Source organism: Mustela nivalis, assembly GCF_964662115.1.
Source record: "Mustela nivalis genome assembly, chromosome: 4".
Taxonomy (NCBI): Eukaryota; Metazoa; Chordata; class Mammalia; order Carnivora; family Mustelidae; genus Mustela; species Mustela nivalis.
The window spans coordinates 7,852,113-7,879,984 of record NC_139023.1 but is presented as its reverse complement, the minus strand read 5'-3'; the positions used below and the strand labels follow the sequence as shown (position 1 = coordinate 7,879,984).

At 41.7% G+C, this 27,872-nt stretch overlaps 1 protein-coding gene across 2 annotated transcripts in view; it reads right to left on the bottom strand.

Annotated features, from left to right (window-relative positions):
• The window catches only part of BTC (betacellulin), a 43,865-nt gene extending 29,888 nt beyond the window's left edge, over window positions 1-13,977 (bottom strand). For both annotated transcript variants that reach the window (XM_082727043.1, XM_082727045.1), the window contains exon 1: window positions 13,557-13,977. In XM_082727043.1, coding sequence (XP_082583169.1) covers window positions 13,557-13,620 — 64 coding nt within the window. In that variant the 5' untranslated portion in view covers window positions 13,621-13,977. The remainder of the gene's footprint in view (window positions 1-13,556) is intronic.
• Between the last annotated feature and the right edge of the window lie 13,895 nt (window positions 13,978-27,872).

The window sequence follows — 27,872 nt, the reverse complement described above, 5'->3', positions numbered from 1 at the left end:
CAGTCATCAAACTTTAATAATGGTAAGGGAAAGAACATAGAACTTAAGAGTAGATGCTTACCCAACCTGAAAAAGCCCCAGAATTTAGGCTCTTAAAATGAGCTAGGGAAAGCCAATCCAACTTAACATTAATCCATTATTATCTTTATCAACAAAATGATTTGCAGAGAGCAGAATTAGAAAGAAAGGGGGGAGGAAAGAAAGAAAGAAAGAAAGAAAGAAAGAAAGAAAGAAAGAAAGAAAGAAAGAAAGAAAGAAAGACAAGGTAGCATATTTTAAATGTCAGGTATATAGAAAATGGAGACTATTGGAATCCCAAAAAGAAGCAATGTGTTGAGCTGGAAAAACCATAGGGAAAAGTTTCACAGAGGTTGGGAACAAAACTGGGTCAAAGGCGTTGACACAGAAATGAGCCTAATGTGTTTTGAAGATACTGAGTCAAGCTGCCCAGCTGCAGTGAAGAATTCTGGAGGGTATTAAGAACAAGGGCCTTCTTGATGTGTCTGGTGTGACTGTGAAATGATTCAATTGATTTTCCTGTGTGACCTATGAAAGTAAGACACATGGAGACATGGTCACACCACATATTTCCAGCTGAAGCTCTGAAGTGTCATTTGCCACATCCAAAAGACAGATTCCCAGTAAAGAATCTGACTAGTCTAGAAAACCACTTAAAAAGTATTTAACAGTGGTGAATACTGTTGGGTAGAAATCACTAAGAGAGAAGGGGATGCATTTACTTTGTCAGGCTCCTGCAAAGGCAATCAGAACTGTAGCTTATTTTGGGGTGTAGTTTCATCTCGCATCTAAATCACATATTCAGTCACTCTTCTTGCCCTCCATTTCAGGACAATTGTCATGTATCTAAAAGTGATCAGAGAATTTTCTCATAGAAGCTTTCTATCAAAGGATGGCAATGTTGAAAATATGTCTCCTGAAATAACCAAAAATCACATTTGAAGCCTTTGTCAATATCATTTATCAATTATAGTTATGCCAGGGTTTTTTTCCAATTCATAATTGAATCCTCACTGATAAGTTATTATCCTAATAAATGGTAAAATAAAAGGTCAAACCTGAGCTTGGGGCATGGGATTAGTACTAAATCCCAAGATATCCTCTTATCACATCATGTGAGGAATATGTTATATCCACATGACATTACTGGTGATGTTAACCTTGATGTCTCATTCATGAGAAGACCAGGTCACTGTATACAGTTTAAGAAGGAAAAACCTCAAATTACTTTTCAAATTTTTTTACCATTGGTTGACAAGTTCTCAAGGGTCCTGCCTATTTTCTTTCCAGAGAAGTCAGTTGACAGTGGCTTACTTTGAAACCCTGTTCTTCCAAACTCCAAAGCCTTCCCAAATAGCAATGACATCATGCTGTTTGTAGAGATGCAAGAACCCTCAATGGTCATTTGGCACACCTCCTATCTAACTCAAGAATCACCTTACACAACTTCCATAAGTGCCACCAGACCATAAACTTGTCTAGGCATGGAAAGCTCACCACATCCCAAGCCGCTGATCCCATTTTTTTCAAAGTTCCACCTGGGAGAAAATTAAGGTGAGAGTGGCCTTCCTGGAATTTTAGTTCATCAATCCAAGTTGTGCCCTCTGAACTATACAGAGGAAACCTATTTTGAGACAAAGAGGGTTTTCAATGACTTGAAGTTGACTCTTATAAACCAAAATTTTCTCTTTTCTGCCCACCACTCCAACTTCTATCCTCTCAGTCGTGTGTGTGTGTGTGTGTGTGTGTGTGTGTGTCTTCTTCAGTTACCACCAATGTCTTATCACTGGCTTTTTAAGAACACCATTGATTTCCTGTAATTCACCCACCAGTGACCTCTTCCTGAGCCTCAGCCCCCTCCTTCAGCAGTATTTGATATGGTTGCCCTTCCCAAATCTTCCACCTAAAATCCACCCCTATTCTCAGCTTCCTGACTCGTCCTTCCCTCTTTACTCAACTCTTCCAGCTCTTTTTCCAACTCCCACACCACATATTTGGGTGCCACCAATACTCTACTCTCAGATTTCTATTTTTTTTTTTCAAATGTTTTCATTGTGGTAAAACACTCATGACACAAAATTTCCTATCTTCACTATCTTTAAATGCTCCGCTCAGTAGTATTAAGCACAGTCATACCATTGTACAATCACCACACCATCCAGCTCTAGACCTTTTCATCTTGAAAAACTGAAACACTATACCCACTAAACAGTGACTCCTCATTCCCTCCTCTCCCACCTCCTGGCAACCACCGTCCTACTTTCTATCCCTATGATGTTGCCTTTGTATTCTTTTCCATAATGCCATTTTATGTCACAAAACACCCATGGTCTGAGCATTTAAATAAATATTTACTTAGAATTTATCACTAGGCACTGTGGTAGATTCTGAAATTACAATCAGCTAAATGACTACTTTCTATTTTCAGCCCTATTTTCTAACCAGGTGATTGTCCAAACAGACTAGCCATTAGGACCTCCTGTAGGGCTTTTTTTGGGCCAAACTTTTTATTTTGTGATAATTTTAGATTTATAGAACAGCTGCAAAATACAAAGCATTCCTGTACCCTCCTCACCCTCTTTTTTTTCCTCTAATGCCTCCATTGTACATTACCGTGGCACGATCAAAACAAAGAACCAATATTGGCACATTACTGTTGACTTAAATTTAAGACTTTATTCTAACTCCACAAATTCCCATTAAAGTGCTTTCCCTGGGTCAGGATTTCTAGTCTCCTCTGGTCTGTGATGGGTTCCCAGTCTTTCTGTGTTGGCATTTTTTGTTTTTGTTGTTGTTGTTTGTTTTTTTTTAATGATATCATTGACAAATTTGAAGTGTCTGGTCAGGTGTCTTATAGAATGTCCTTCAATTTTGGGTTTGTCTGATATTTTTATAATGTTTGGACTGGGTTTATGGGTTTTAGGAGCAAACTCTACAGAAGGGAAGTGTTCCCCTCATCACACTACAGGGGGGGTGCATGACATCATTGGTGACTTTGACCTTGGCCACTTCGTTAAGGTAGTGTGTGCCAGATTTTTAAACTGTAAAGTTACCATTTCTTTTCCCTTTGGAAACCAGCCTACACCCAAAAGGACCTTCTATATGGGGGAATATCAATATATATTATTTGCAATTACTCTGAAAGGAAAATTGGCTTTTTCTCTTGGAAGGCCTTTAAAAATTTAGATTGATGGGGACATCTCAACCAGACTTCAGTAGGTCTGGGGAGAGGCCTGATAATTTGTACTTTTTACATTTCTTGGGATAGCAATCAGATTTGGGGTCTACTGTCCGAGTTGAAGTCAACCTCCATATTTCCAAATGCTCAAAAGACATTTGGATATCTCAAAAGCATTTTATATTACAGCCAAAATAAAAAAAAAAAAAAAGCAGCTTTCTTTTACATACGACAGCATAAATTCTTTTTCTCTCTCAGGTTAAGAGTCTTGGAGACAGTTTTAATTCCTCTTTCCCCTTTCTTACCTACACATGACTTGTTTTTAGACCCCCCAAAAATCTCACTTAGAAGCATTTATTGGATTTATTCTTTTCTTTTTATGGCCTGGTCCAAACCTTTTAGGCTACTTCCTAGCCTAGAACAGCAGCTTTCTTTTTACTTGCTCTCATTTGTCTGTCCTCATCTGCACATGAAAACCTATCTTAAAAACCAGTGCTTTCCTTGGGGCACCAGGATGTCTCAGTCAGTTAAGTGTTGGACTCTTGATTTTGGCTCAGTTCATGATCTCAGGGTTGTGAGATGGAGCCCCTGTCAGGTTCTGTGCTGGGTATGGAGCCTGCTTATAATTTTCTCTCCTTCCTCTATGCGTCCACTCTCTCACCCCTGCTCTCTCTAAAGAAAACAAAACAAAACAAAACAAGCCACTGCGTCCCCTGTATTCATTCCCTATTGAAAATGCTACAATAGCTGCCCATTATCCATTATGATTACACTCCCGAGAAGGAGGCCTTCTGACATGAGTTAGGGATAAAATGACGTCTTCGAGGTTAACGAATGGAGCTGTCATTGGAAGGGGCTGGTGGAGGAGAAGGGGGAGTCACTGAAAATAAAGCTCATTAAATTTGTTCCCTTCTGTTTTTCTCTGTGGCCAGGAGTTAATTCTCTTGAATTAGTCCTCTTGGATTAGTCTCTTTCTCCAAATGCAATTGGTGCTCTAAACGGGCCTGGAGCTACCTCGTGATCATGAGCCACCCCCAGCCTTGGGAAGCCTAGCAGCACATGGTTAGAAGCCATGAAGCAAACCACTGGGGTCAGCTTTAAGCAAGGTCACCCCTAAGCAAAGGTGAGGCCAGCTCTTCACCAAGCTACAGGGCACACAGTAAAATGGAATCTGGATATTTCCCCAGTAATCGAACAACTCCACGGGTAGATCAGATAACTTTTTAAAGTAAAGTCTTTACCTATAACTAAATGCATGGATTTATCTAAATTAGAAAATGTCCTGGCTCTAATTCCTAGGAAATCCTGAGAAGATGACATTGCATCAAGAATTCAGGATCCTGACTAATGTTCTCATTCTGGAAACCAGGTCCTGACCCAGTCAGTTTTCCCCTCGATACCACACAAAATTAACTCTTTGTTCTAGGCATGTGGGTCTGCTCACTCTCTGACACACACACAAAGGAAAGGTCATTATTAACTTGTCCACCTTCTAATCTTTCTCCCATTGTTTTCTCCATTGTTAGTTAGAAAAACTAACTCAAGTCCTTATTTCCCTGATTTTTTTTTTCCCTAATCACTCCAGCCCATAACTTCTCCTTCTGAGGTCATATTTAGTTTTCACTATGTAATTTAAACTGTTAGGTATTCAACTACTATACAATGTTTCATTTATGATAAACATTTTGCCCAATATAATGCAAATTCTTTTTGGAAAGACAATGACATACTTAGACAATTTTCCTTAATGCTAAACACAGTATTAGACACACTTTTATAATAGTATTAGACAAACTGTAAAATAGCAAACAATTTTAGATATGTCTTCCTTATTGTTATTTGTTTTAGAAATAAAGACTATTTACCAACAGCCCACCCCCAACACTATGCCATGGGAGAAGGAGCCTTGTGTTTGGATAAGTTCATGTTTTGCTGGTGGTGGCAGTCAATACCAAAATTTCATGAACAAATCTCATTCTCTCAAGTCAACCTACTCAGTAAAACCAGGCATAGCTACCATCTAAGTGAAGAACTGCCTAAAATAAGTCATTTTTTTACAAATTCAGACATTAAAGATGGAATATAAAGAGTTAATGGGAAATATGAGGGTTCTTTAATTTGACTATGGAAGCTGGTGTGTGTGTGTGTGTGCCTGTATGCAAAGTTTACATCATGATCTTTGTGACTGACCATGAGAAGCTACTGGTCTAGGAGGACGCCTATGCTACATGCACTGAGATTCATTTATTGGACAAATATTTAGTGAGCACTTATCATGTAGGAGCACTGTTCTAGGCCCTGGGAATACAGCTGTAAATAAATCAGGCAAAAATTTCTGCCGTCATGGTACTTATATTCTAACGAAGCAGTTAAAGGCATTATTGAAAGCATGGTTATGAGGGAGCAAATTCCTGCCTTTTTCCATTTGCTTCCAGTGGTGAATATTACAGCAATTTCCTTTGCTCAAAGCACAAAAACACCAACACTCCAACTGGTGTAAGGAATGCAATCATTCTGTTTCACCTTTTTAGTCAATACCTATGAAATAATTTTAATTATCTACATAGTTATGAAAGTAAGAATATTAATAACACATTGAACATTTATTAGCCAATTCCGCTAAAATCTTTTCCTGAATTATCTCATTTCATCCTCAAAACAATCCTGTGTCACCAAAGATAGGCATTATTATCATTGATACCATTCTCTAGATGAGACGACACAGCACGAGGAGATTAAATAACTTTCTCGATGCTACAGTATTCAATGATTAAATAACTTTCTCGATGCTACAATATTGTGAAACAACAACCTTTATGCATGGCTGTCTACTCTTTATAATCTGAAAAAAAATTATTTTGTCATAAGAAACAATTTCTGTTTATTTTCCATTTTTCTGATTTTTAGAAACAAATTTTGACAGTGTGTTATCATTCATTTTTCCACAGTGACAGACTTATTTCTTTTTAATTAGATAATTATTTATTTAACTCAAATAAATGAGATAACCCCATTTTGATAAGATTACCTAAAACATTAGAATTATAACCTAAATATTTTAGTTTTCTCACCTAGTGCAAGCTGACTTTTGTGTCTGGTCCAACCTTAAGATGTTGGTCTTGGGTGTCAATGCCAGGCAAATGCTATAGAGCTTTTCATTGCATAAAACTAGGATCAAAATTGGCAGATGAGGAAGAATCTATAGAGACATTTTTAGAAAGCAGATATGCATTTTGCTTTTGCAGAATTATTTTTTACATTTGTTCCTTTCTAACAAAACCAGTCAAATAGAACTCTTTTGAGAATTTGTATCTATTTCCTCTTTCACAACTAGTGGGAGCAGGAATTTGAGAAATAAAGGCAAGAGAAAGTTTTTCTATCAATTAATAGACCCTGGTTATAATAAGAAAGTACCCAGAAACAAAATATCCACAGTTTAAAAAATATGCTGATTATAATTAGTGATTTCTTCTGTACTTTCATGTTATCTATTATAATAGCTCATGTTTATCCAGAATTTACCATGTTCCAGGAACATTTTAAGTGCTTTGTGCTGTAACTAAGCTAGTCCATACAATAGACTTGGTTCTATTTCTATGGGCTTTTATAGATGAAGAGACTGAGGCCAAAGGGTTTTAAGAGATTTGCCCACCATCAAGGAGTTACTAAGTCACAGCACCAAGAGGTCATGAATAGACATAGCCTAGCTCAGAGTCTACACTCTTGACCACAGCATCATACCACTTCAGGATATGCTGTTTAGCCATCATCAGTCAAGAACATCATCTCACCAACTGTTCACTATTGGTTGGGATAGCCTGTGCCTAGGATATAAGAAAGCAGGTTTCCTGGCTGGGATGAAGAACCAGGAATCCAAGAACCTACAGCATATCCAGAGCTGGGGATGCCACAGATATATAGGTCAGCATCGGGGAAAGCAAAGCTGGTAGGAATAGCTAGGATGAACTTCAGTGCTTTTTTCAATAAGTCAGAAGAAGTGGGTCACTCTTCAGTGCCATGATATGTCATTGCACTGCACGTCAGTGACCCGTCTCCTCTTGTCTACCTCATTCAACAACAAGTATTTATCTACTATGTTCCAGGCTTTATGGCCTCATCTTCAGAGCTCATGCTCACAAAGCGAGAACCTTAGACAAGTTATTTAATGCCTTTGTGTTTCCTATCCTCCTAATAAGTGGGAATGATAATAATGTGTAACCTGAGTGTTCTATGGATAGTGTTATATGGATACAATGAGTTATCAGGTTCTTAGAACAGTGCCTGGCATGCATACGACAGAACTGCTCTCTTATGATTTGGGGTGTAAAGATCAATGAGAAGATGATATTAAAATGCTTTTTTCAACTGTAAAGGTCCCCCAAATGCAAAGGTTATATTGAGATTCCATAGGAAAGGTTAAGCAGGCATCTGCTTGTGTCATCAGCAATATCTTGTGTCAGTCACCCTAGGAGATGGGACCAATTAAGTTTCAGAAACTCAGAATGACATCCCGGTGGGGAGGTGGTCATGAAAAAGTCAAGTCTCCATCTCCTACAACTGCCTCATTCAGCCCTGAAGAATGATGACAATTTTTTGGTAGTTGTACTAGGCTTCCTGGAGTAAGAAGCAGAAGGAAGCTGTCTTCTCCTGCTCTGGAAAGACCTGGACCATGTGACTCACCACAGGGCAGGGGACCACCAAGAAATCCAGACCATCGATGACTATGAAATATTTACATATAATGTTAGATTAGTTAGGGATTTCTCAACATTAACATGTCAGACTGCAGTCAGCCTCGACAGCCAACCTGTCTCAACTTCTATAGCATCCACCATAGGTTTGATTCCATTTAATACTGAATAGAAACCATGAACAAAGCAACTTGGTTACTCCCAGCTAATGAAACGTGTGTAATAGAAAAAGTTATAATCATCATTAAGGAGGGCATGTGATGTAAGGAGCACTGAGTATTATATAAGACGGATGAATCACTGGCCTCTATCTCTAAAACTAATAATACATTTATATTTTAGTTAATTACATTTAAATTTTTAAAAAAGAAAGAAGAATGGCTAAAAAAACAAAGAGAAAGAAAAACTTATAACCAAACAAGTCAGCAAGTTACCTCACACTTTACAGAATTCAAAGGTCATTTTTTAACGACCTGTTGGAGAATGCCCTTTCTGCACCCATTAAGCATTTATTTTAAAGCCCCTATTCTGACTGAGGAGATGTGCCCTTGAAGCAAACACTGAGAGACAAGGAGCACTCCAAATCCCCCATACAGAACATAAGAAACAGAAGTAAACTTACTACTTGCAAAACGAAAGTCCTTTGATGAAAGGATCTCTAGCATTACTGGAAGCAAGTCCCAAGTGAAAAAAGATGAAGAAGCAGATCTCTCTACATCTCTGAATTGTGTGCATGTGTTGCCAGCAAGAAACAGAACTGTTTTCTTTATCCAATCTGCTGTTTTTTTTAATGACTGGATACTGTCAAAAATTTACATTCAGTCAGTCAACTAACAGCTTTTGAGGTCCTACTATGTGCCAGGCAGTCTTTGTGCATCCCCCAGCCAAAAAACTAAATAAGGCTAAATGAATGAATAAATCCAAGCCTTTGCAGTGAGGGAAATACTAAATTAATAACCCATCCTGTTATACTATCAACTCAGGCACTTTTAAACTAAAAAAAGGCTGAACACAAACATTGCTATAGCTCGGTTACACTTTTCATCACCATTTTGGAATCCATGCCTTTACTCTCCCAGTCAAGTAAATAACACACTACATATCCTCAAAAAAAAAAGTAAAGAATGAAGAAAAGTACTCCGTGGCTATTGGAATTTACCTCACTGATAATTAAAGTAGGTTATTGCCTAAGTGAACTGAGTTAAGATTAAATACACTCTCTCCAACCATTAAAAAAAAAACAACTCTCATTTCTTTAAATTTAACAATTAGAGATTCATTTAAGCTACCAAATTTCCTTCCTTAAGATAAAAATATGTCTGGGAAGACTAGCTAATAATAGCATTACAAAGCATACCCATTTTAATCAGATCGCTTTCTTCTTAGATTTTACTTCGGTGCTCTCCTGACCCCGACTGCTCCCCCCACCCACTCACAGATTCTTTGGGGATCCAGGGATCCGTCATGGTCATTTTGGAAGGGTTTCAAGATCATGGCTTAGGCTTAACTGCATGCAGCCTGGACCCTGGCTTGTCTGGACCCTCCTGGAAGTTGCTAATCCTAATGGAGAGTTTACAAGTACGGTCCATTGTTCATAGAGCTGATTAAAAGTAGAGCGTGTTGCCTGTCCCCTCTGACTGTCCCCCCGACTGTCCTCCTCATGACATTCATGTCTGTGTCCCAGCATGAGCCAACTACAATAAAAGGGTGGAAAAAACCAAGATGAGGTTCTTGCACTGGGCTCTCTGAGGACTCACGGGCACCCAGGCACTGGGGTGAGCAGTGTCTGCAGAGACCCTGAGACAGACATGGGGACTGTCTGTCCTCAGGGCCTTTGACTTCAGCACAGACATGGGCAGCCCAAAGCATCCGCAGGGGCACCTTCAGCTGGGTGTAACAAGGCATGCTTGCAAGTGGTGGGATCTTCCAGGATTATTTGGGAATTTCCACACAATGACTGAGAATGGAGAAAAAGCAAAAATCAATTTGTAACAGCTGCTTAAGTGCAAAACCTGGGATTTTGAAAAAGGAAAAAACACTCCTAATGTTCTTCTAAGCCAGAAGTATAACTGGAGAGGCAAAGCCTAAAATCGTTCAGCTTTTGGGGTTTCAGTGACTTCATTTGTACAATGGGAATTTTACTTGCTGTCACCCACCTGCTTGGTGACTTGGAAGCTGGATCCGTAGTATGATCACACTCATATTCTCAGGCAGAACTTAAACCGACCCACAAATATTAATGTTTTCAATTTTAATGAGGAGGAGAATATATTTTTAGTCTTAAAACTCACTCATTTCTTAAAAGGTAGCACTTTTTTACCTTTTTCACTGGTTATGATTTCCATTTCAGTTTTATACTGCCACTGGGTGAGAGGGAGAAATTTAATACAGAATCAAACCTGTACCCCTGGGGATAAAAATATATGTTTATAAAAAAAATAAAAAATTAAAATACAAAAAAAAAAGATAATCTGATTTCTTTGAGATAGAAAAAAAAGATACTTTAAGCAGTTATTGCCTTTTTATTTGTTTAAGATTTTATTTATTCATTAGAGAGAGTAGGAGCAGAGAGTAGAGGCAGAGGGAGAAGCAGACTCCCTGCTGAGCAGAGAACCTGATGCTGGGCTGGATCCCAGGACCCCAGGATCATGACCTGAGCGGAAGGCAGATGCTTAGCTGACTGAGCCTCCCAGGTGCCCCTAAAGAGAGAGAGAGAAAGAGAGAGAGAACAGGCAAGTGTGCAGGACCTGGGAGAAGGGCAGAGGGCAAGGGAGAGAAAATCTCAAGCAGATTCCCTGCTGAGCCCAGAACAGGAAGCTGGGCTAGATCTCACAACAATGAGATCATGACCTGAGCTGAAATCCAGAGTTGGATGCCTAACCAGCTGAGCCACCCAGGGGCCCCAAAGTTATTGTGTCGTTACCGTATTTCTCAAAGAAATAAGCATCCATGGTTCTCTCTATTATGATAAATTCTGCATGAAACAAAGATCCCATTACAAAGTAAATGAAAGTTAGAAAGTGCTCAAAAATTTCTGTTGAACTTCCCAGTGGAAATGTTAGCTAAAGATGAGTACAATGTCAAGTTGCTGAGGGCCTTGGGCCATCTAAAGCAGCTCCCTCATTTTACAAATGAGAGAAACACTGTTCATAAATTAGACATCTCAATCACAGATCGGCAGAGCTGGAACCAGGTCTCATGTCTGCTCCATGCCTGATCTCAAGGCACTCCCTTCTCCCACTGAACCCCTCCCCTGCCACACACACAAACACACACACACGCACACATTAGTGCATCATATAGTACATTGCTCACATTTTCTTCAAAAAGTAACTAACATTTAACATATGATTTAACTCAGGAATGAGACTGAAAAGTCAAGCGCGTGTGAGAGAAATAGAGCCACTTTATGGGACCACTGATGCCAACAGATTACAACCTTCGGGATTTTGCCTGCAGTGGGGCTCTTAGGGGATCTGGAGACTGAATTCAGTTCCCTAAGCCAAACATTCAACAGGGCAGTTGCCCAATCAGGTTACCGTGAGTGTGCCACGGAACTGGGTTGGAATTTTGTTTTGTCTTTTCCTTTCTGCCTTGTGACAAGGTTTGAGAAAAACATAAAGCATTACGTGATAGTAAAAGGGAGAGGATCTCTATCAACCTGGAATCATCACTTCTACCACGACATTTCTGCTGCCACAGTGCCCTTATCTAGGCCTTAATTATTCTTAGTCCATGGATTATATCTGAGACAACCAGGTCCTCTGGCCCCCAGCTCCGTCCCTCGCCCCCACTGCACCCTGTATCTTTGGCCTCTCCTGCCTATTTCAAATCCTACCCAAGCGTCAAGGCACCCACTCATGTCCTTCACGCAACTTCTCCCGCTGCTCCATTCTCCCTGGTGAGCTAGTCCTTCTCTGTCTGGTTTTATGAATGTTGCTCTTACTGTTTCATATTGGTTAGTCTTGAATTCCCACATTCAGAATAACATCTTTTTCCTTTTTTTTTTTTAAGGTATTATTCATTTGGGCTAGAGAGATAGAGCAGGAGTGGAGGGGAGAGGCAGAAGCAGACTCCCCGCTGAGCAGGGATCCTGACCTCAGGACCCTCGAGATCATGACCTGAGCCAAAGCAGGGGCTTAACCAACTGAGCCACCCAGGGGGGACCTCAGCATAATATCCTTCAGGCAGGCCTCATGTCTAGGAATCTCTTGAGCCCTCTTCCCAGCCCTACCCCATCTGCGCTAACATCTTGCTGACTAGAGCAGATTTTCAATCAATACTCTGTTGGAAAATCCAGACGAGGTGGAGGAAGAAAACAGCTGCTTCCTCCCAGTAATGCAGCCCAGAGCATCAGCACTGTCTCTGGACCCAACGCTCTCTACCTATGGCTCTTTGTCGGCCTCCGCGTGATGCCCCCACCTACTAGTTGTCACTCCCTTCTTTCTCCCGCGCTGGGTTCCTTCAATCAGTCCCTTCTCCGTAATCATGGCGCGAAGTCAGATCCACTTCCAGCCAAGGTCATGACACATTTTAGCCACCTCTCCTACTGCAAGGCCCAAAGCCAGATGAAAGTGTCCGCAAAGTTTTCACCTCTTTCCCCACCACGGGAGAAATCCAGTCGTTCCCAGGCTTGAAGGTAGAGGTGATCTCTTGGAGACACTTAAAGCTGCGGAGACGCCCCTCCCCGCTCCCACATCAACCCCTCAAGCCCAGGTGCCCCTACCCTCAGCTCACCTAAAACTACAAAATATTGCTTCTCCCTTCCCCTCCCTGCCTCAAAATGATCATGATGTGGAAGGGATGTCTTGATGTAGTAGGATGTGCCCACCTGCGTGCCTTCCTTGGTCCCTTCCCACATCCAGCGGCAAGAACTGTCCCCGCACCTGCGGTCCCGCGCGCTCTGCCAACACGGCCTCCGAGGAAGCGCGGCGAGCCTCGAGCGGGTCCGGGGGTCCTGCTCCTCCAGCCCCCCACTCCGCCCTCGGGCCGGGCCGCACCCAGAGCTCCCGAACCGAGCAGCCCAAGTGTGCTTTGTCTCAGTGAAGGAAAGTTTTCTCTCCCCCATGTCATCCTAAAATGGGAAAGAAGAGGTTCCAAGTGAAACATCTCCGCATTGCTTAGCCAGCGCGCTCCGTGAAACAGGCCATGTCCCTTTCCCTCTCAGCAGCCGGGACTGAGGTCGCAGGAGCTGTCTTCCACTCTCCTCCGGCCCCTCCCCACTGTCCTGACAAGGGCCGGGGGTCTTAATCCATTCCTGCCCCTCTAAGAGTCGCCCCCCTATCTCTCGCACACCCAAGGCCCACACACGCCCGCCGATTGCTCTCCACCGTCCTGGGCAGTCCCGGGCCCCGTCTTCAGCCACCTGTTCCCTCCCTCCTGCCGCCCCCAGCGGTCCTTCTCCGTCCAGGCTCCCCTGCCATCCCGTCACTCGCGGGCACTTGCGCCCGCAGCCGGGCCGCGGGGTCCCGCCAACAGGTGCAGCCCTGGGTGCCAAGAGCCGAAACCTGCACCTCGCGCCCGCCCAGGGGTCGGAGAGCTCCGCCTGGGCTCCGACAGCGCCCAGCGCGCCCTGGGGGCCCAGACGTGCGCGCGGAGCAGGCTCGCGCTCCCTGCCACTCCGCCGCCGACTTTCCTGCGGGGACTCCGGCGTCCGGCGCTCCACTTACCCAGGGCGAGGGCCAGGAGCAGTGGCAGGGAGCCGGCGCCGCTGCCCGGGGCGGCCCGGTCCATCAACCCCACGCTGCGGGGCCGGGCAGCCCCTGGACGAGTCCCCCTCGTCCTGCGCCCCTTCCCCGGCCGCGGGCGCCCGAGGGCGGGCCTGGAAACTACTGTGTCCGGCCGGCCGGAAACGAAACTACTTCTCGGCCGGGCACCCGGGCCTGGGCCGGCAACACCCGGGGCGCGGGCGGCTCCGGGAGTGCAGCCCGGGCGGAGGGAGCCTCCTATTTATCCTCGCTCTGCCTGCACACACCCCAGCCTCGAGGCGCGGGACTCGGTCGGGGTAGCCTCCACGCTGCTCCCACCCAAGTTGCCCCACACCCACACCCACACTCAGGGACGTGCTCAGCTGCCCTCGGGCCAGCTCACCCGCTCCCCCTGCTGGGGCGCACCTGACTCTCCGCTCCCCTCCCCTTCGGGGACCGAGCCAGGTACTTCGGTAGCGGAGGGAATACCCCCGAGGGCGGTTAGGGCCGGGCCTGCGGGCGGTGCTTCGGGCTCTAAGCTCCTCTCAGCTCCTGCAGGGCGCTGGGGGAGCCTCAAGCCCCACGCGTGCCCTGAATTCTAGCTTCCCTCATTTCAACCAACTGTTGGTGTCTCCGAGGGACCGGAGCCAACACTCCGTGTGATTAACCTCAGGGCTTTGACAACTTACAAGCCTTTCCTTTACCTACATCATCTGTTGCATATCTGGGAGTTTAGCTCCCCAAGAGCTACGTTAACAATTTCATTTGTTTTCTTATGTATCCATGTACTCCTTGATTCGCTGCATTCTCCTTTATTTCAAAAACTCACGTACTGCATTGGTTCTATAAAAATAGGGAGAATGCGTTTTGCCTGTGGCTTGCCAAGCACTCTCCCTCCTTCATCTCACCCCCTCTTCATGGAGAGGGGGCATCCAAGGGCTCTGCACCAAGCATTTTCTGGAACACAAGGGCACCCTCACAGCTTTCAAAGATGGGAAGCAACATCCAATGTTACCTTATGTAATTAATATATATGCCTCTAAAATAACTAAAGGTTATTTAGTTGTTTAGAATATGGACCACCTGTTTTCATGCTGGTCCATATCCCTCTTGCAAGATCACTATGTGATCACGCCCCCCCCCAGTCCAGACTTGTGTTTATATAGTATCCAAAAGTCCAATAAACATTCATTAACATATGAAATGCAGTTCAAATGTCTGTCCCTTCCTCTCCATTGTTTAAACTAAGCAAATTATGATGCACTTTTCTTCCACAAGTGACATTTCATTTCAAAACCAATTCATATTATTTTAGTGCCCCAGGCAACTGATACATCCAGGAGAATAAAAATCAGCTGTTAATTTCCCGAATCCCGTTCTAGCCCTCACATGACAGCTCATAAAACATTGATATGGTAGGCACGGGGTTCAGAGAAATCTAAGGCTGTGGGATAGAAGGTTACAACAGTCCAAATAAAAACGGCAGGGGCAGAGAAGGCAAGGGGTCTGACATCATCTCCCCTCCTCTCCCTTTTCTGATATTCTCTCCTCCCTCCAGTGCCCCATGCTAAAGCATCTTTCTCTCTGAGATGGTACCCTATCAAGGAGCTGTCCTGCTCTCCGCAGCAGAACATCACTGTCTTCTTTTTCCATAGATACTAATAAAAAATAAAGCACACTTAGACAATAAATAAATAAATGAGTCTAAATGTTTGTTGGGTATCGTAAAGTGCCGGGATGTGATGTAAGTGTTCATCGTTTATGCCATTCAAATGGTAAATTAACTTTTTCAGGCCACTAGAGTCTGAACCAGTGTAATTTAATATAGAGATTAAATTAATAGCCTTTCCTAAGGGCTTTATTTAATGCCAGAAATAAAATATGTATTCTGGAGAATATGGCTTCCCAATTTCCTGGCACTGGAATCTCAAGGTCAAGCCACTTCCTTTATCCTTCCTTCCTTCCTTCCTACCCCTTTCCTCTTCCTCCTCCTCTTCCTCATCTCCCTCACTCTCTCTCAATTCATTCACTCATGGAGGAAAGTAAATCTTTGATCCAATTACAAACTTTGGGAGAATCTGACCTTTCTGTGGCCTCCTTCAGGGAACTGGGGTGTGTCTCAAGGCTTTAGATTTTAAGCTGAGCTGTTACTAAGGAAAGAGTGGGTCAAAACTGCACCAAAGTCACAAGGGAGGACTGGCATCCCCACTCTCCCCAGACAAGGGATTTCTTGAGGGCGTGTTCCGTGTGCCAGCTTTAGGCAGGTAAAACCAGCCCTCCCTAATCTGGTATGAAGCTTGAGTGGATTCCTTTGGAAGGTCTTTGTAACATGCCTCTCCTCCCACAGAAAGCGGCCTCCCGCTGGAACACACCTCCCCGCCTCTGGACAGGACACTGTAAGCTTGTGGTTATTTCTGGGACACAACACATAAGCAGACACGCATGTGGCAGAAAAGAAAATTTCAGAATGTATTCATTCTAGGTCAGCTTGCATTCTCCAACCTGTTGCTTTAAGGCACTCAGTAGCACAGGAAGACTTCCTAGTGGTCATTAACATTCTCTAATTCCCTAAGAGTGAGTGAATGAAAAGAGACAAGGAAGGGTGAAAAGCTCTTTAAAACATAATATTTTGGGGCACTGGAGTGGCTCAGTGGGTTAAAGCCTCTCCCTTCGGCTCAGGTCATGGTCTCCGGGTCCTGGGATCAAGCCCCGCATCAGGCTCTCTGTTCCATGGAGAGCCTGCTTCCTCCTCTCTCTCTGCCTGCCTCTCTGCCTACTTGTGATCCCTGTCTGATAAATAAAAAATCTTTTTTTAAAAGTTTTAAAAATAATATTTTGGAATAATGATAATATTTTGCATTGTAGATTATTAAAAATTAAAAGCACGATGTATGTAGAGAGCTTTCAAATATTCCACTTGAAGTCCCTGAGCTCATCTCTAAGGAAAACCAGTGAAAAATCACTTCCTGAAAGCTGTTCAGGTGATTTCATTTTACACTAGTTTTTCTGGGAGGAGGGGATTATTGTTTTTGGTTTTGGTCCCCCCCCCCCTTGTCTGTTTTATTATACCTTCTTCTTCAGTCTCTCAGGGATCCTTTTTTAAATTAAGTTTGTTATTTTTATTGCAGTGTCGAGAACAGACAGGCTTCTATTAGTCTCAGGCGTACGGCAGAGTGATGAGACACTTCCATACACCACCCTGGGCCCATCGTGACGAGCGTACCCTCAAACCCTATCACTTAATTCATCCACCCCCCACCCACCTTTCCGAAGGATCCTTTTTGTGTTTAATATATATGCCTCAATCTGTTTGACTTGCCATATTTTTTCAGTGGCAGCTGAATACAAATTCAATGATCTAAGCTATAATCTTCTCTACGATATTATACCTAGAGTTTTAGTTCATCATAGTGATTGTTTCCTTTACCCATATTCACATCTACGCCAAAAAGATAACATCTGGGCTTTTGTGTTGGCTTCGTGTAAGGCTAAGTAGGCAAACACCTAAGTGGCATAATTTTAATGCTCTAATATGGCAAGGGCCTGGATATCCCAACCCCATAAACCTGCCATCATGGCTTCACCCCTTCCTCCGTGGTCCCAGCCACTCCTCCGGGTAAGACAACAGAGGTGGAATATTATGTACAACTGGCTTGGGAGTCTGTTTATTCTGTTCAGATTGGGGCTGGGTCACCAGACGCGTGGGTCACAAATGACTCATCTGTCTGAGCCCAGTGTCCTCATCGATAAAATGCGATGGTACTGATTTGCAGTGTTTATGGTTCGCAAAGATATATCTCTCTAAGGCAAAAATCTCACATAATAGAAATTATTCAGTGCAAATAGCTGTCCTATTACTATTAAAACCTATTTATAGGTACATAGAAAGTAGGAACTGGTTTCCTTCACTATCACTCTCACCCTAAGAGTTGTAGTGGACGGAAGGACACAGCACCCAGAAAAGCCCTGCTGGGAGAGAAACACTGAACCTAAAGTTGAGGGGCTCTGGGTACTCTCTGCCTCTCCATACTCCCTTAGACTCTTCTGACCTGCTTCTCCCTCCTTTTCATCCCTCCTCTCTCTTTCAACTCTACGGAGAGACCAAGATGACATATAACCCAGGGTGTGATATTTATTAACCAGTAAACAGAAAGTACTGTTTTGAAGGTTTACATAAATGAACTCTGTAGTTTTCCAAAGTCCAGAAAAATAAATTAATCTTTTAAGTCGAACAAATTAATCTTCAATGAGCTTATAAAAAAGTCAGTAGAATACGAATCTTCCAGGCTTTAGATGCTCAGTCCCTCTCCTCCCTCCAACCCCTTAGGAAAGTAACAGGAGAGAGTAAGGAGTCAGAAGCAGCGAAACGGGGAAGGAGAGGGGACTTATGTCTGAAATAATTCTTTAAAAAGATCTTTCATGGAAGCAGAATGGCATTTTCAAGGGGTGGTTTAGTACAGAAGGTGATATTTATCCTTATACCATGAACGTTTCTCACTTTTCCTTCATTTTAAGGTAAAACATCAGGATATTTGTTATTAACCTCAATATAATTTTAGTGGCTCTTCTGATTCCTACAAACAATTCAGTTATGTCCTAACCTCCTAATCCTTGGAGTTTAAGTTTTTTCAGAGATAACCGTGTGTGTTCTTTTAATGATGGCTTTGAATTGCTTTTATATTTCTCATAGTCCCAGGATGGAGACTCATGTTATGTCTAGCTCCGTGCTCAGTGGGGGGCCAGCTTCTCTCTCTCCCTCTACCCTTTCCCCCACCCATGGTGTCCCTCTCTCTCTTTCCCAAATAAATAAAAAAGCCTTTAAAAGAATACTCACAAGTGACTTAGCAGGAAATATTTCATGCCTGCAGAATATTCTGTCATTTTTGTCTTCTGCTCCTGGTATATTGAAATTTTTTTATTGTCTCTTCTTTTTTTTTTTAAAGATTTTATTTATTTAATTTGACAGACAGAGATCATAAGTAGGCAGAGAGGCAGGCAGAGAGAGAGAGGAGGAAGCAGGCTCCCTGCTGAGCAGAGAGCCTGATGCGGGACTCAATCCCAGGACCCTGAGATCATGACCTGAGCTGAAGGCAGTGGCTTAACCCACTGAGCCACCCAGGCACCCTTTATTGTCTCTTCATGAAAGAATACATGTGTGAATCCATATCACATTAATTTGTTGTTTTGTAAGACATTATTTACCATCAGAGAAAATGATACTCTTGCTAACCTTGGTTCTAGGCTGAAATCTTAATCAGATGACATGTATGGAAATGCTTTGACAATATATATATATATTTTTTTAAGATTTTATTTATTTATTTGGTAGACAGAGATCACAAGTTGGCAGAGAGGCAGGTAGAGAGAGGGGGAAGTAGGGTCCCTGATCACAGAACCCTGGGATCAGGACCTGAGCCGAAGGCAGAGGCTTTAACCCACTGAGCCACCCAGGCATCCCTGCTTTGACAATATAAAGTTAGACACAAGCATGAAATACTGTGAACATTTCTCATTTAACTTCATGCACTGAAAAAAATGCATATTTAAAATGGAAACATTTACCCCTAAAAATCATAATGAATTTAGACTTTATCAGTCCTAAGCTGCATAGTTTTTTAATATCTTCCCATCATTGACCTCCGCCTGGATCTGTGCTGTTGTCAGGCCACAGCTATGGGGAAGTTGCTATGGCTTGTGCATAGTCTCAAAGTCTTGGAAGAAAATCCTGTAGACCAAGGGAAACATCCTTTTAAGTAATACGACATCACCAACCCTTTTGAAGGCAGAAAGGAAAATAATGTGTGGAAAGACAAAAATACCAATGATTTCAAAGTTGAGAGTGATTAGGAACAGTAGGACTTGGAATTGAGAAAGTCTCAGGGGCACTTGGGTGGCTCAGTGGGTTAAAGCCTCTGCCTTCAGCTCGGGTCATGATCTCAGGATTCTGGGATCGAGTCCCGCATCAGGCTCTCTGCTCATCAGGGAGCCTGATTCCTCCTCTCTCTTCTCTCTCAGCCTGCCTCTCTGCCTACTTGTGATCTCTGTCAAATAAATAAATATAATCTTCAAAAAAAGTCTCAGAAATATATTAACCAATTTATTCTACTTATTGCTTGTTCCTTTTTATGTATACATAATCTAATATATATATAGTAACAATCATGTATATATATAACACGTATACTAAGAATTCATGTCTAAATAAAACTAATATATCTCTTTAAACTAGGGTAAAATTAAAATTCTAAGTAATAAGAAAGCATTGGCCATAGTTTAATTTTTTTTAGTTAAATGAATTCTCCTTAATTGTCCTAAAATAATTGTGCATCTTATCAATGACAATATATTTTAGATAAATCATGGCATTTTGGACTCAAAATTATTTTTAAGGAAGATTTTATTTTATTTTATTTTATTTTACTTAAAGATTTATTTATGTAATTGAGAGAGAGAGAGAGAGAACAGAGGGAGAGAGAAAATCTGAAGCAGACTCCCCACTGAGCATAGAGCCTGATGCGGGTCTTGATCTCTGTACGCTGAGATCACAGAAAACCAAGAGTTGGACGGAGGGTGCCACCCAGGCACCCCGGACTCAAAATCATGAACTCCTCAGTACCCTCTCGTCTGGGCAGCACTCCTCCAAGAGATACTCTAGTGACTCAGATTTGTGATTTCAGGGCTCCCCAACTGAGCACTAATTTCGTACAAAAGGTGAGATGGGACAAGTAATTCCTGATTGCTACATAAAGCATCATTAAAGAGTACTGGTTGGGATGTTAGTCTCAAACATTAGGTCAGCTGGCTGTGACAAAGGAATGCGAGAAGGGAGAAAGATCCCAGTAAAAGCTCCAGGGAGGGAGGGCTGAGACAATCTTTACTGACTCTTCTTCATTTTGCTTATGGTCCTCTTTAGCCTGCAGGGTACAGTTTATTCCAATCCTCAATTAGCAGAGAGATCTACAGAATTTCACTGAAAATGCAAACCCACATTTTAGCTGGGGTAGAGATGAACCTGGGTAGAACAGGCCTTTCTCCTCTGCCTGCTATTCACTCAGGTAAAACCTGATTAAGATGAGCCTTGTAACGGTGTGAGTATCTGCGACTGATGTTATAAAGCCTTCTCTGTATGGATAATAGGCAAAGAATCTATTGCCGTATTTTCTCATTTAATTTTCTTCATAACCCTACAAGGTGTTTCTTCTCCCACCTTAAAGATTAAACACACACACACACACACACACACACACACACAAACAACCACTAAGTCTAAAGTAAGTTAAATGACTTGCTTATGGACATGGAAATGGCTTGTGACATAAATAGGCCTCTCAGGGGCTATGGTTTAGAACTCCAGACTTTTTAAAACATAATATCAGGCCTCCCTTTTCGTTTGCAGCTGTGGAGGTAAAATAAAGTCATAGGGGACATAGTACGGGTAATTACATACTTGCATTCTATGGATAGTGCCCTACATCCCAACAATGGAATGTTGTAGGCCCTTGATCAACTTTCCTTCCTGAGCCTGGGTGTGGGAGGTCTGCAATGAAGGTAGAACATCCTACCACTACAGCCCCAGTGGAAAAGTATTTAACCTTCTTAGTAATCTTAGACCAACTTTATAGACTACAGCAAAAAACATAGGACTCTATAAAGCTTGATGAATCTGTATTTGAGATTTTCCAAATCCAGATAACTAAAATTCAGAGGACCTTCCAGGAATAATCTCAATGACTAATTCTTCCTTTGTGGGGAAGCAAAGTTTCTGAAAAACCTGTAAAAAAAAAAAAAGTCTAGAAAATGTATTATGCCTTCCAACTTCTAGATTAGTGCTCAAGAAAAAGACAGGTACTATAAAAATTTAAATGTGGAAACAAAGGAAAATATATCAAATGTCAGCAAATTCCTGGTCAACTGAAATGGTCCCATAATTGATTCATCATTTCGTTACTCTGTTTGCAGATTGTCCTGGGGAACTTACTGAGAACCGAGCATAGTGAAACTAAAGAATGATAGACGTAATTTTCTCTTTTGTACCTTTTTTCTAGGTCACATCCTGATACTGTCCTTTGAATTTTATCAGAGAGTTTTTAAGAGGAAGTAAGGAGACCACGCCACTTCCCTCTAGAAAGAAAGCCATTTCCCCCAGATATAGGGCAAAGTTGGCCTTACCTGTCCACCTCCTTTACTCTGTACCATATCTTGGTCTTATGATGAGTCCAAGTCTTCTCCAAACTAGTACATAGTACCACAATGGAAATAACACCACTGACCCCTTGCTCCTCAAATCTTCATCTCTTAGCATGATGGCTCACTTGTGAAGGTTGGGGGTACCCCATATCTTTGGCTCACCTCAACACTCCTTCTTTAGGATATAGTACAGATGGAGTACCGAGCAGCCCCTAGAGATGAATGCAAGTGACCAACACTTAATCCACCACTATAAATTCCATGAGGAAAATAATTTAGAAGAGTTTTTAGACCACAATGTGTTATATGTGCTAATGTTATTAGCAAAAAAAAATTGATTAAAAAGTTAAAGTGAGGAATACTGCAGTCTTGACATTTAAATCTTAAGAAAGGATACAACTTTAGTTCAAATCTTAGCACAATGCCTTATCAACCATGTGACTTTGGGCTAATAATTTAACTTTTCCAAATCCAAAGTTTTCCATCTTTAAGTTGAAAATTATAGCAGAACCTATTTATAAGGTTCATATGAGGCTTAGATGGGAGATTTCTATAAGGCATTGGGCATGGTGGCTGTCACATAGTTAAATACTTAATATTTACTAAGATGGTGATACTCCAGATTGCTTCCACGTTATCCCAAGATTTGGTACAATTACAGCAATCACTCGTATGGGATATTAAAAGGAAGTCTTTTTTTTAGAAGAAGAGATCAAGATTTATGTCTCTGTGGGAATCTCAGGTCCTAAAAGCTGAGCTTCTGAAACATGGTGGAAAGCATTAACAGTAAGGAAAGGGGAGATAGAGGAATACAGGTCAACGTTACTGTGAGAATATCTTGCAAACAATTGGATAGATAGAGAAAATTTTCCTAATCCATATGATGGCAAAATTGTCTCCAAATAACTTTTCACTCCTCTCATCCCTATGTTCCAGTTCGTCAAATAGAGACTGAAAGCTGACCTGGTACCCGGCGTGCTGTGAGGAAGTGCTGGGGTTACCCAGATAGACACATCCGACATGAGGGTGTTCTGCCGCATGGAGCGTCTATTTCGCCCAGCTATGGGCACACTCATTCTGGACTAGACAAATGTTCCTGTCCTCCCTGGTTATTCCATAGGTCCCCTTCACAGGTAGGGGAGAAATAAATTTTTTTTTTTTTTCAGTTAAAGGTACAGGAGTGCCTTATCCCTCGGCTGGAAGAATAGTAACCGTAAACACTCAGCAATGCAGACTGTGCCTCAGGCACTATTCTAAACATTTTAGGGGCACTCACTTTCTACATGTTCACCAAATATACTGTTATGCATGATTTTCATTCTCATTTCTCATTTTCACTCTCATTTCTGATAAGGAAATGAAAACACAGAAGTAAGTTGCCTCAAGTCACCTAGCTGATGTGTGGTGGAGCAATGTTAGGATATGTTCAGATTTTCAACCCTGAGCACACTCATCAGCTCCAATGACCCAGAATAGTAAATCACGGACTATGACCTTAACAGCTCAGATAGTAGTGATGGGTGAAGTCGGTCCTCCAGCCACCTGCCGGAGGTCTCATGTGGAAACAAGAGCGTATCTAATGAGTTCTTCACTTGACTTCCCGAAAAAATTGTATCTTTTCAAAATATAGAGGAAGAGACGGGGGGATTGCTGCTTTGTATGTAATTCTAACTCACAAGGTGAAATTGGTTGTAAAGTTAAAACAAAATAAAACATAGGAGAAAAACAACTATGCAACCCTAACATTAGCTATGGCCACATGGAGAAAAACCAGCATCATCTATGTAGCCCCAATTGAAAGAAGGCAGGCTTTCAAAGGCATATCACGGACAAACAGCCACATTTATAAGGCTTGAGAAGTTAAAAGAGTGAATGCTTTAAAAGAGTTAAAAGCTCTCAAAAAACATGACACCAATTATGTAATTATTAACAATTTCAGTTAAGAAGTCTGTAAAAGCTGGAAGGGAAGTCACATAGTCAAGTCCAGTTAAGACCTGTGACAACAGAATCTGAAAGGCTGAAATATATGAAAATGACTTAGAGGGCACCTGGGTTGCTCAGTTGGTTAAGCATCCCAGGGTCCTGGGATCGAGTCCCACATCGGGATCCCTGCTCAGCAGGGTGTCTGCTGCTCCCTCTCCCTCTGTCTGCCTGCTTGTGCTCTCTCGCTCTCTGTCAAATAAATTTTAAAAATCTTAAAAAAAAAAAAAAGACAAAAGACTTGGGACCAACCACAGAAAACTTCCCCTAATTATGTTAATAATGAAAATAACAAATGGGAACATGACCAGTTGCTCTGTGCCAATGGTGCACCACACACACACACACACACACACACACACACGTGCACGGGCACACACACACACATTTTTTAAAGCTTTTTAAAAATTGTGTATCAATGCTACATTAGTTCAGGTGTACAAAGTAGTGATTGGGCACATCTACATGTTATGCTATGCTCACCATAAACACATGCACACTGGGGCGCCTGGGTGGCTCAGTGGGTTAAGCCGCTGCCTTCAGCTCAGGTCATGATCTCAGGGTCCTAGGATCGAGTCCCGCATCGGGCTCTCTGCTCAGCAGGGAGCCTGCTTCCCCCTCTCTCTCTGCCTGCCTCTCCATCTACTTGTGATTTCTCTCTGTCAAATAAATAAAATCTTTAAAAAAATTAGAAAAAAAATAAAAATAAATAAACACATGCACACTTCTAAAAGTTTGTATTTTCTTTGTGATTGAATTTTTCTGGAGAACATAAGAGGCAGAGAGGGTATTTGAAGTATCAAAATCTGAGATGAGTGCAGAATTTCCTTCTTTTTAAAAATGTGTGTATACACCACATTTTCTTTGCCCATTCTTCAGTTGATGGACATCTAGGTTCTTTCCACATCCTGGCTACTGTGAATAGAAATTCAGTGAAAATAGATATGAGCACTACATCTCTTTGAGGTCCTGATTTCAATTTTTTTGGACCAATACTCAGAAGTGGGATTGCAGGATCATATAGTAGTTTTATTTTTAGTTTTCTGAGGAACTCCCATATCATTTTCCATACTTGCTACACTTTCCATTCCATCACCTGTGTGCAAGGGTTTCAATGTTTCCACATCCTCAGTAACAATAATTGTCTTTTGTTTTTCAGGTACTACCCATCCTGACAGGTGTGAGTTTCTGTACTAGGTAACAACATGTAGACACCTTGAGGACATAATGCTAAGGGAACTAAACCAGTCATAGAAAGACAAATACTGCACGATTCCATTTATGGGAAGTATCTAAAATAGGCAAGTTCACAGAACTGAGTTGGGGGGAGTGGTGATTTCCAGGGCCCATGCTGAGGGGAAAATGAGGAGTTACTAATCAACTGGCATAAAGCTTCAGTTATCGTGATAAATAAGCTCTAGACACCAGTTGTACTACATTGTACCTACAGCCAATGATAACAGATTGTACGCTTGAAATTTTGTTAAGACGGTCAATCTCACGTTGTGCTCTTACCACAAGAAAATAAAATGCAAAAAGAAACAAACACCATAGCCAGTATAGAGATTTTTAAAAAATTCCCCAACCCTTTGATGAATTCAAGAGTTTTGATTCATAAGAATTATATCCCAAGACACAGGAGTCGGGGAGAAGAGAGGACAAGCTATTAGCCATCTATGTGAAATCAGTTCCATGAGGTCAAAGATAAGGAAACATATTTTAGTGATCCCAAAAGGGAAGAATGTATATCACCTTGATGATAAGTTGCTAAACATAACCAGACTCATGAGGGTTCTCGCCTCTGTTTCATAAATAATAGATTTTTCCGGTTGTTCAGCCGTAAGCAGGGAGGACAGAGTCAGGGAGGGAGATGGGGAAGGTGGCTTGCATGGCAGACATTGGAGAGTTGTCACATAGAAAATAAATTATATTCTTACTGCTCAGTCCCGGTGGCTGCAACAAGGACCCGAGGGTTACAGTCAGATGAATTTGGATTCGATGGAAAGAAGATCTGTCGAAAGTCCTAATGAGAGAATAGATTCCTCCGGGAAATAATGAGTTTCTTAGCACTGGAAATGCTCATGCTGTGCATTGGAAAGGAAATTCAAATAATCTTATCTCACTTCTAACCTGGAGGTGCTGAGATTCCAAGACGAGATGACCTTAAACAGTCTTTTTTAGCCATAAAACGCAAATACAACATGTCATTTTAAACGCGGCTTAAAATGACCAGATGGTCACTAAGAAACCATTTCTGCTTATATCTTCCATGAAACTAGACATTTAAAAAAATAATTTAAAAAGTGAATTAGCATATAAATGGCTAAGACATCCTCATATTCTAGACTATCTTCAAATTGTGATTTAATTTAAAACGAGTACTTTTGGTTTATGACCCGTAATATTTTTTTTATATGCTCACTTGCTCCCATAGAAATACCAAAATAAATACTGAGATGTATTTCTTACAAATCATGGTCTATTTGGTCTCAGCAGTGATAACAACCAAACAATTTCTGCTTTCTTAGCCTATCCACAAGTGCAAGGTAATGTCAATTACCCAAGCCTTTCAATGTGAGTTACGTAGCTTACATTTCGACACAGCCCAAATCACCATCTTTAAGCTGTCTGGAGTATATTTTTAAGTATGGAGATTTAATGCAGCAGTAGGAACGTGGATTGCACTAAAACACAGTCCACATTCCCATGAGCAAAGAAATCTAAAGGAAGGAGGCTTTGTTACTATAGCCAATGCCCGGAGAAGACGAAGGGCAAGCCTTGAAATGCAGTCTAGACTGAAGAGCTGTTACTGAGTCTCCAGCTGTGATGACAAATGACGTTTGTAAATCTTAATAACTTCTAAGTGCCATATCCCTTCCTTTGGGCAAACTGTCAAGATGGTAAATGCATCACAAAAATCCCTTCGAGTGAGTAAATAACTTTAACTCTCTCCCTTCAAAAAGTTCCTAGTAGGAGATTTTTGTTTTTCATTATGTACCTTTCATTTATTTAGCATCTTTTTCACCCTAAAAAAGCCTTGGAAGCATCCATTCCTACTGTTGTCCCTTGTGGTCTTTGTTTTATAAATAAGGCATAAGGAAGTTTTATAAAGCAAACCTCAGCATTAGAGCTAGAATCAAGGTCTTTTTCTACTGAATCCAACACATAATCTGGCACGCTATCTCCTTCTGCCATCTTCATGCTGACAGCTTCATTAATAAGACCCATTTTGAGTCAATCCAGGCTTGCAAATTGTCATTGCCTATCATCGCAGGCACAAGAAAGAAATTAGACCCCTTCTTTAGAAATTCACTTAGCAGAAAACATCATGGGAAAGAAATTAAAACACTACAGAAACCTTCCCTCAATCTTCTCAATTTTTACATTTCTATCATCTCTCCTGGTGTAAAGATATATTTACACTGCAGTTACTTTCCACTGTCTGCTTTATTATCATCGAAAATACTTTCCCCATGAATCAGTGTGATAGTTCTGCAAACAAGAAGCGTCTCTCACGGCTTTACAGAGAAAATGTTTCCAAAAGTCTTTTGTCCAGAGAAGAGATTCAAGCTGTCTGTACCATCTTAATGGTCACTTACGTGATGTCCTGCTCAGGAAGAAAGAAATAAAATAAAAAGATGGAAAATAGTATCTTCTCTCCCCCACCACTTCACAGCCTGATTTCCTGCTTCATTTCCAACTCTATAGCATTAACTCTGACCCTTATCTTCTTGTGCCTGGAATAATCTGATTTTCTCAACCCCACTATTATTTCTCGACTTTGGTTCCCTCATATGGAAAGTGGAGAATAATAATGACTCCTCTTTCATTGGGTGGCTGTGGAAAATAAATGAGTCAATACATGGGAAGTGTTCAGACTGGTATCTGGCACATAATAAGCATTCAAAACATGTTAAACCCATGTAAGATTTTATCCTCTACACTATAAAACTGATAATTCTATGATAAAAATCTGGATCTATCCAGAATCCAGCACTTGTCATCTCGTTCACTGTTACCCTTCTGGTCCAACCCACTGCCATTGCTTGTCTAGATTGTTCCAACAACCTCTTTACTGTTCTTCCTGCTTCTCTATGGACCCTACACCACAGTCTGTGCTTAGCTCAGGAG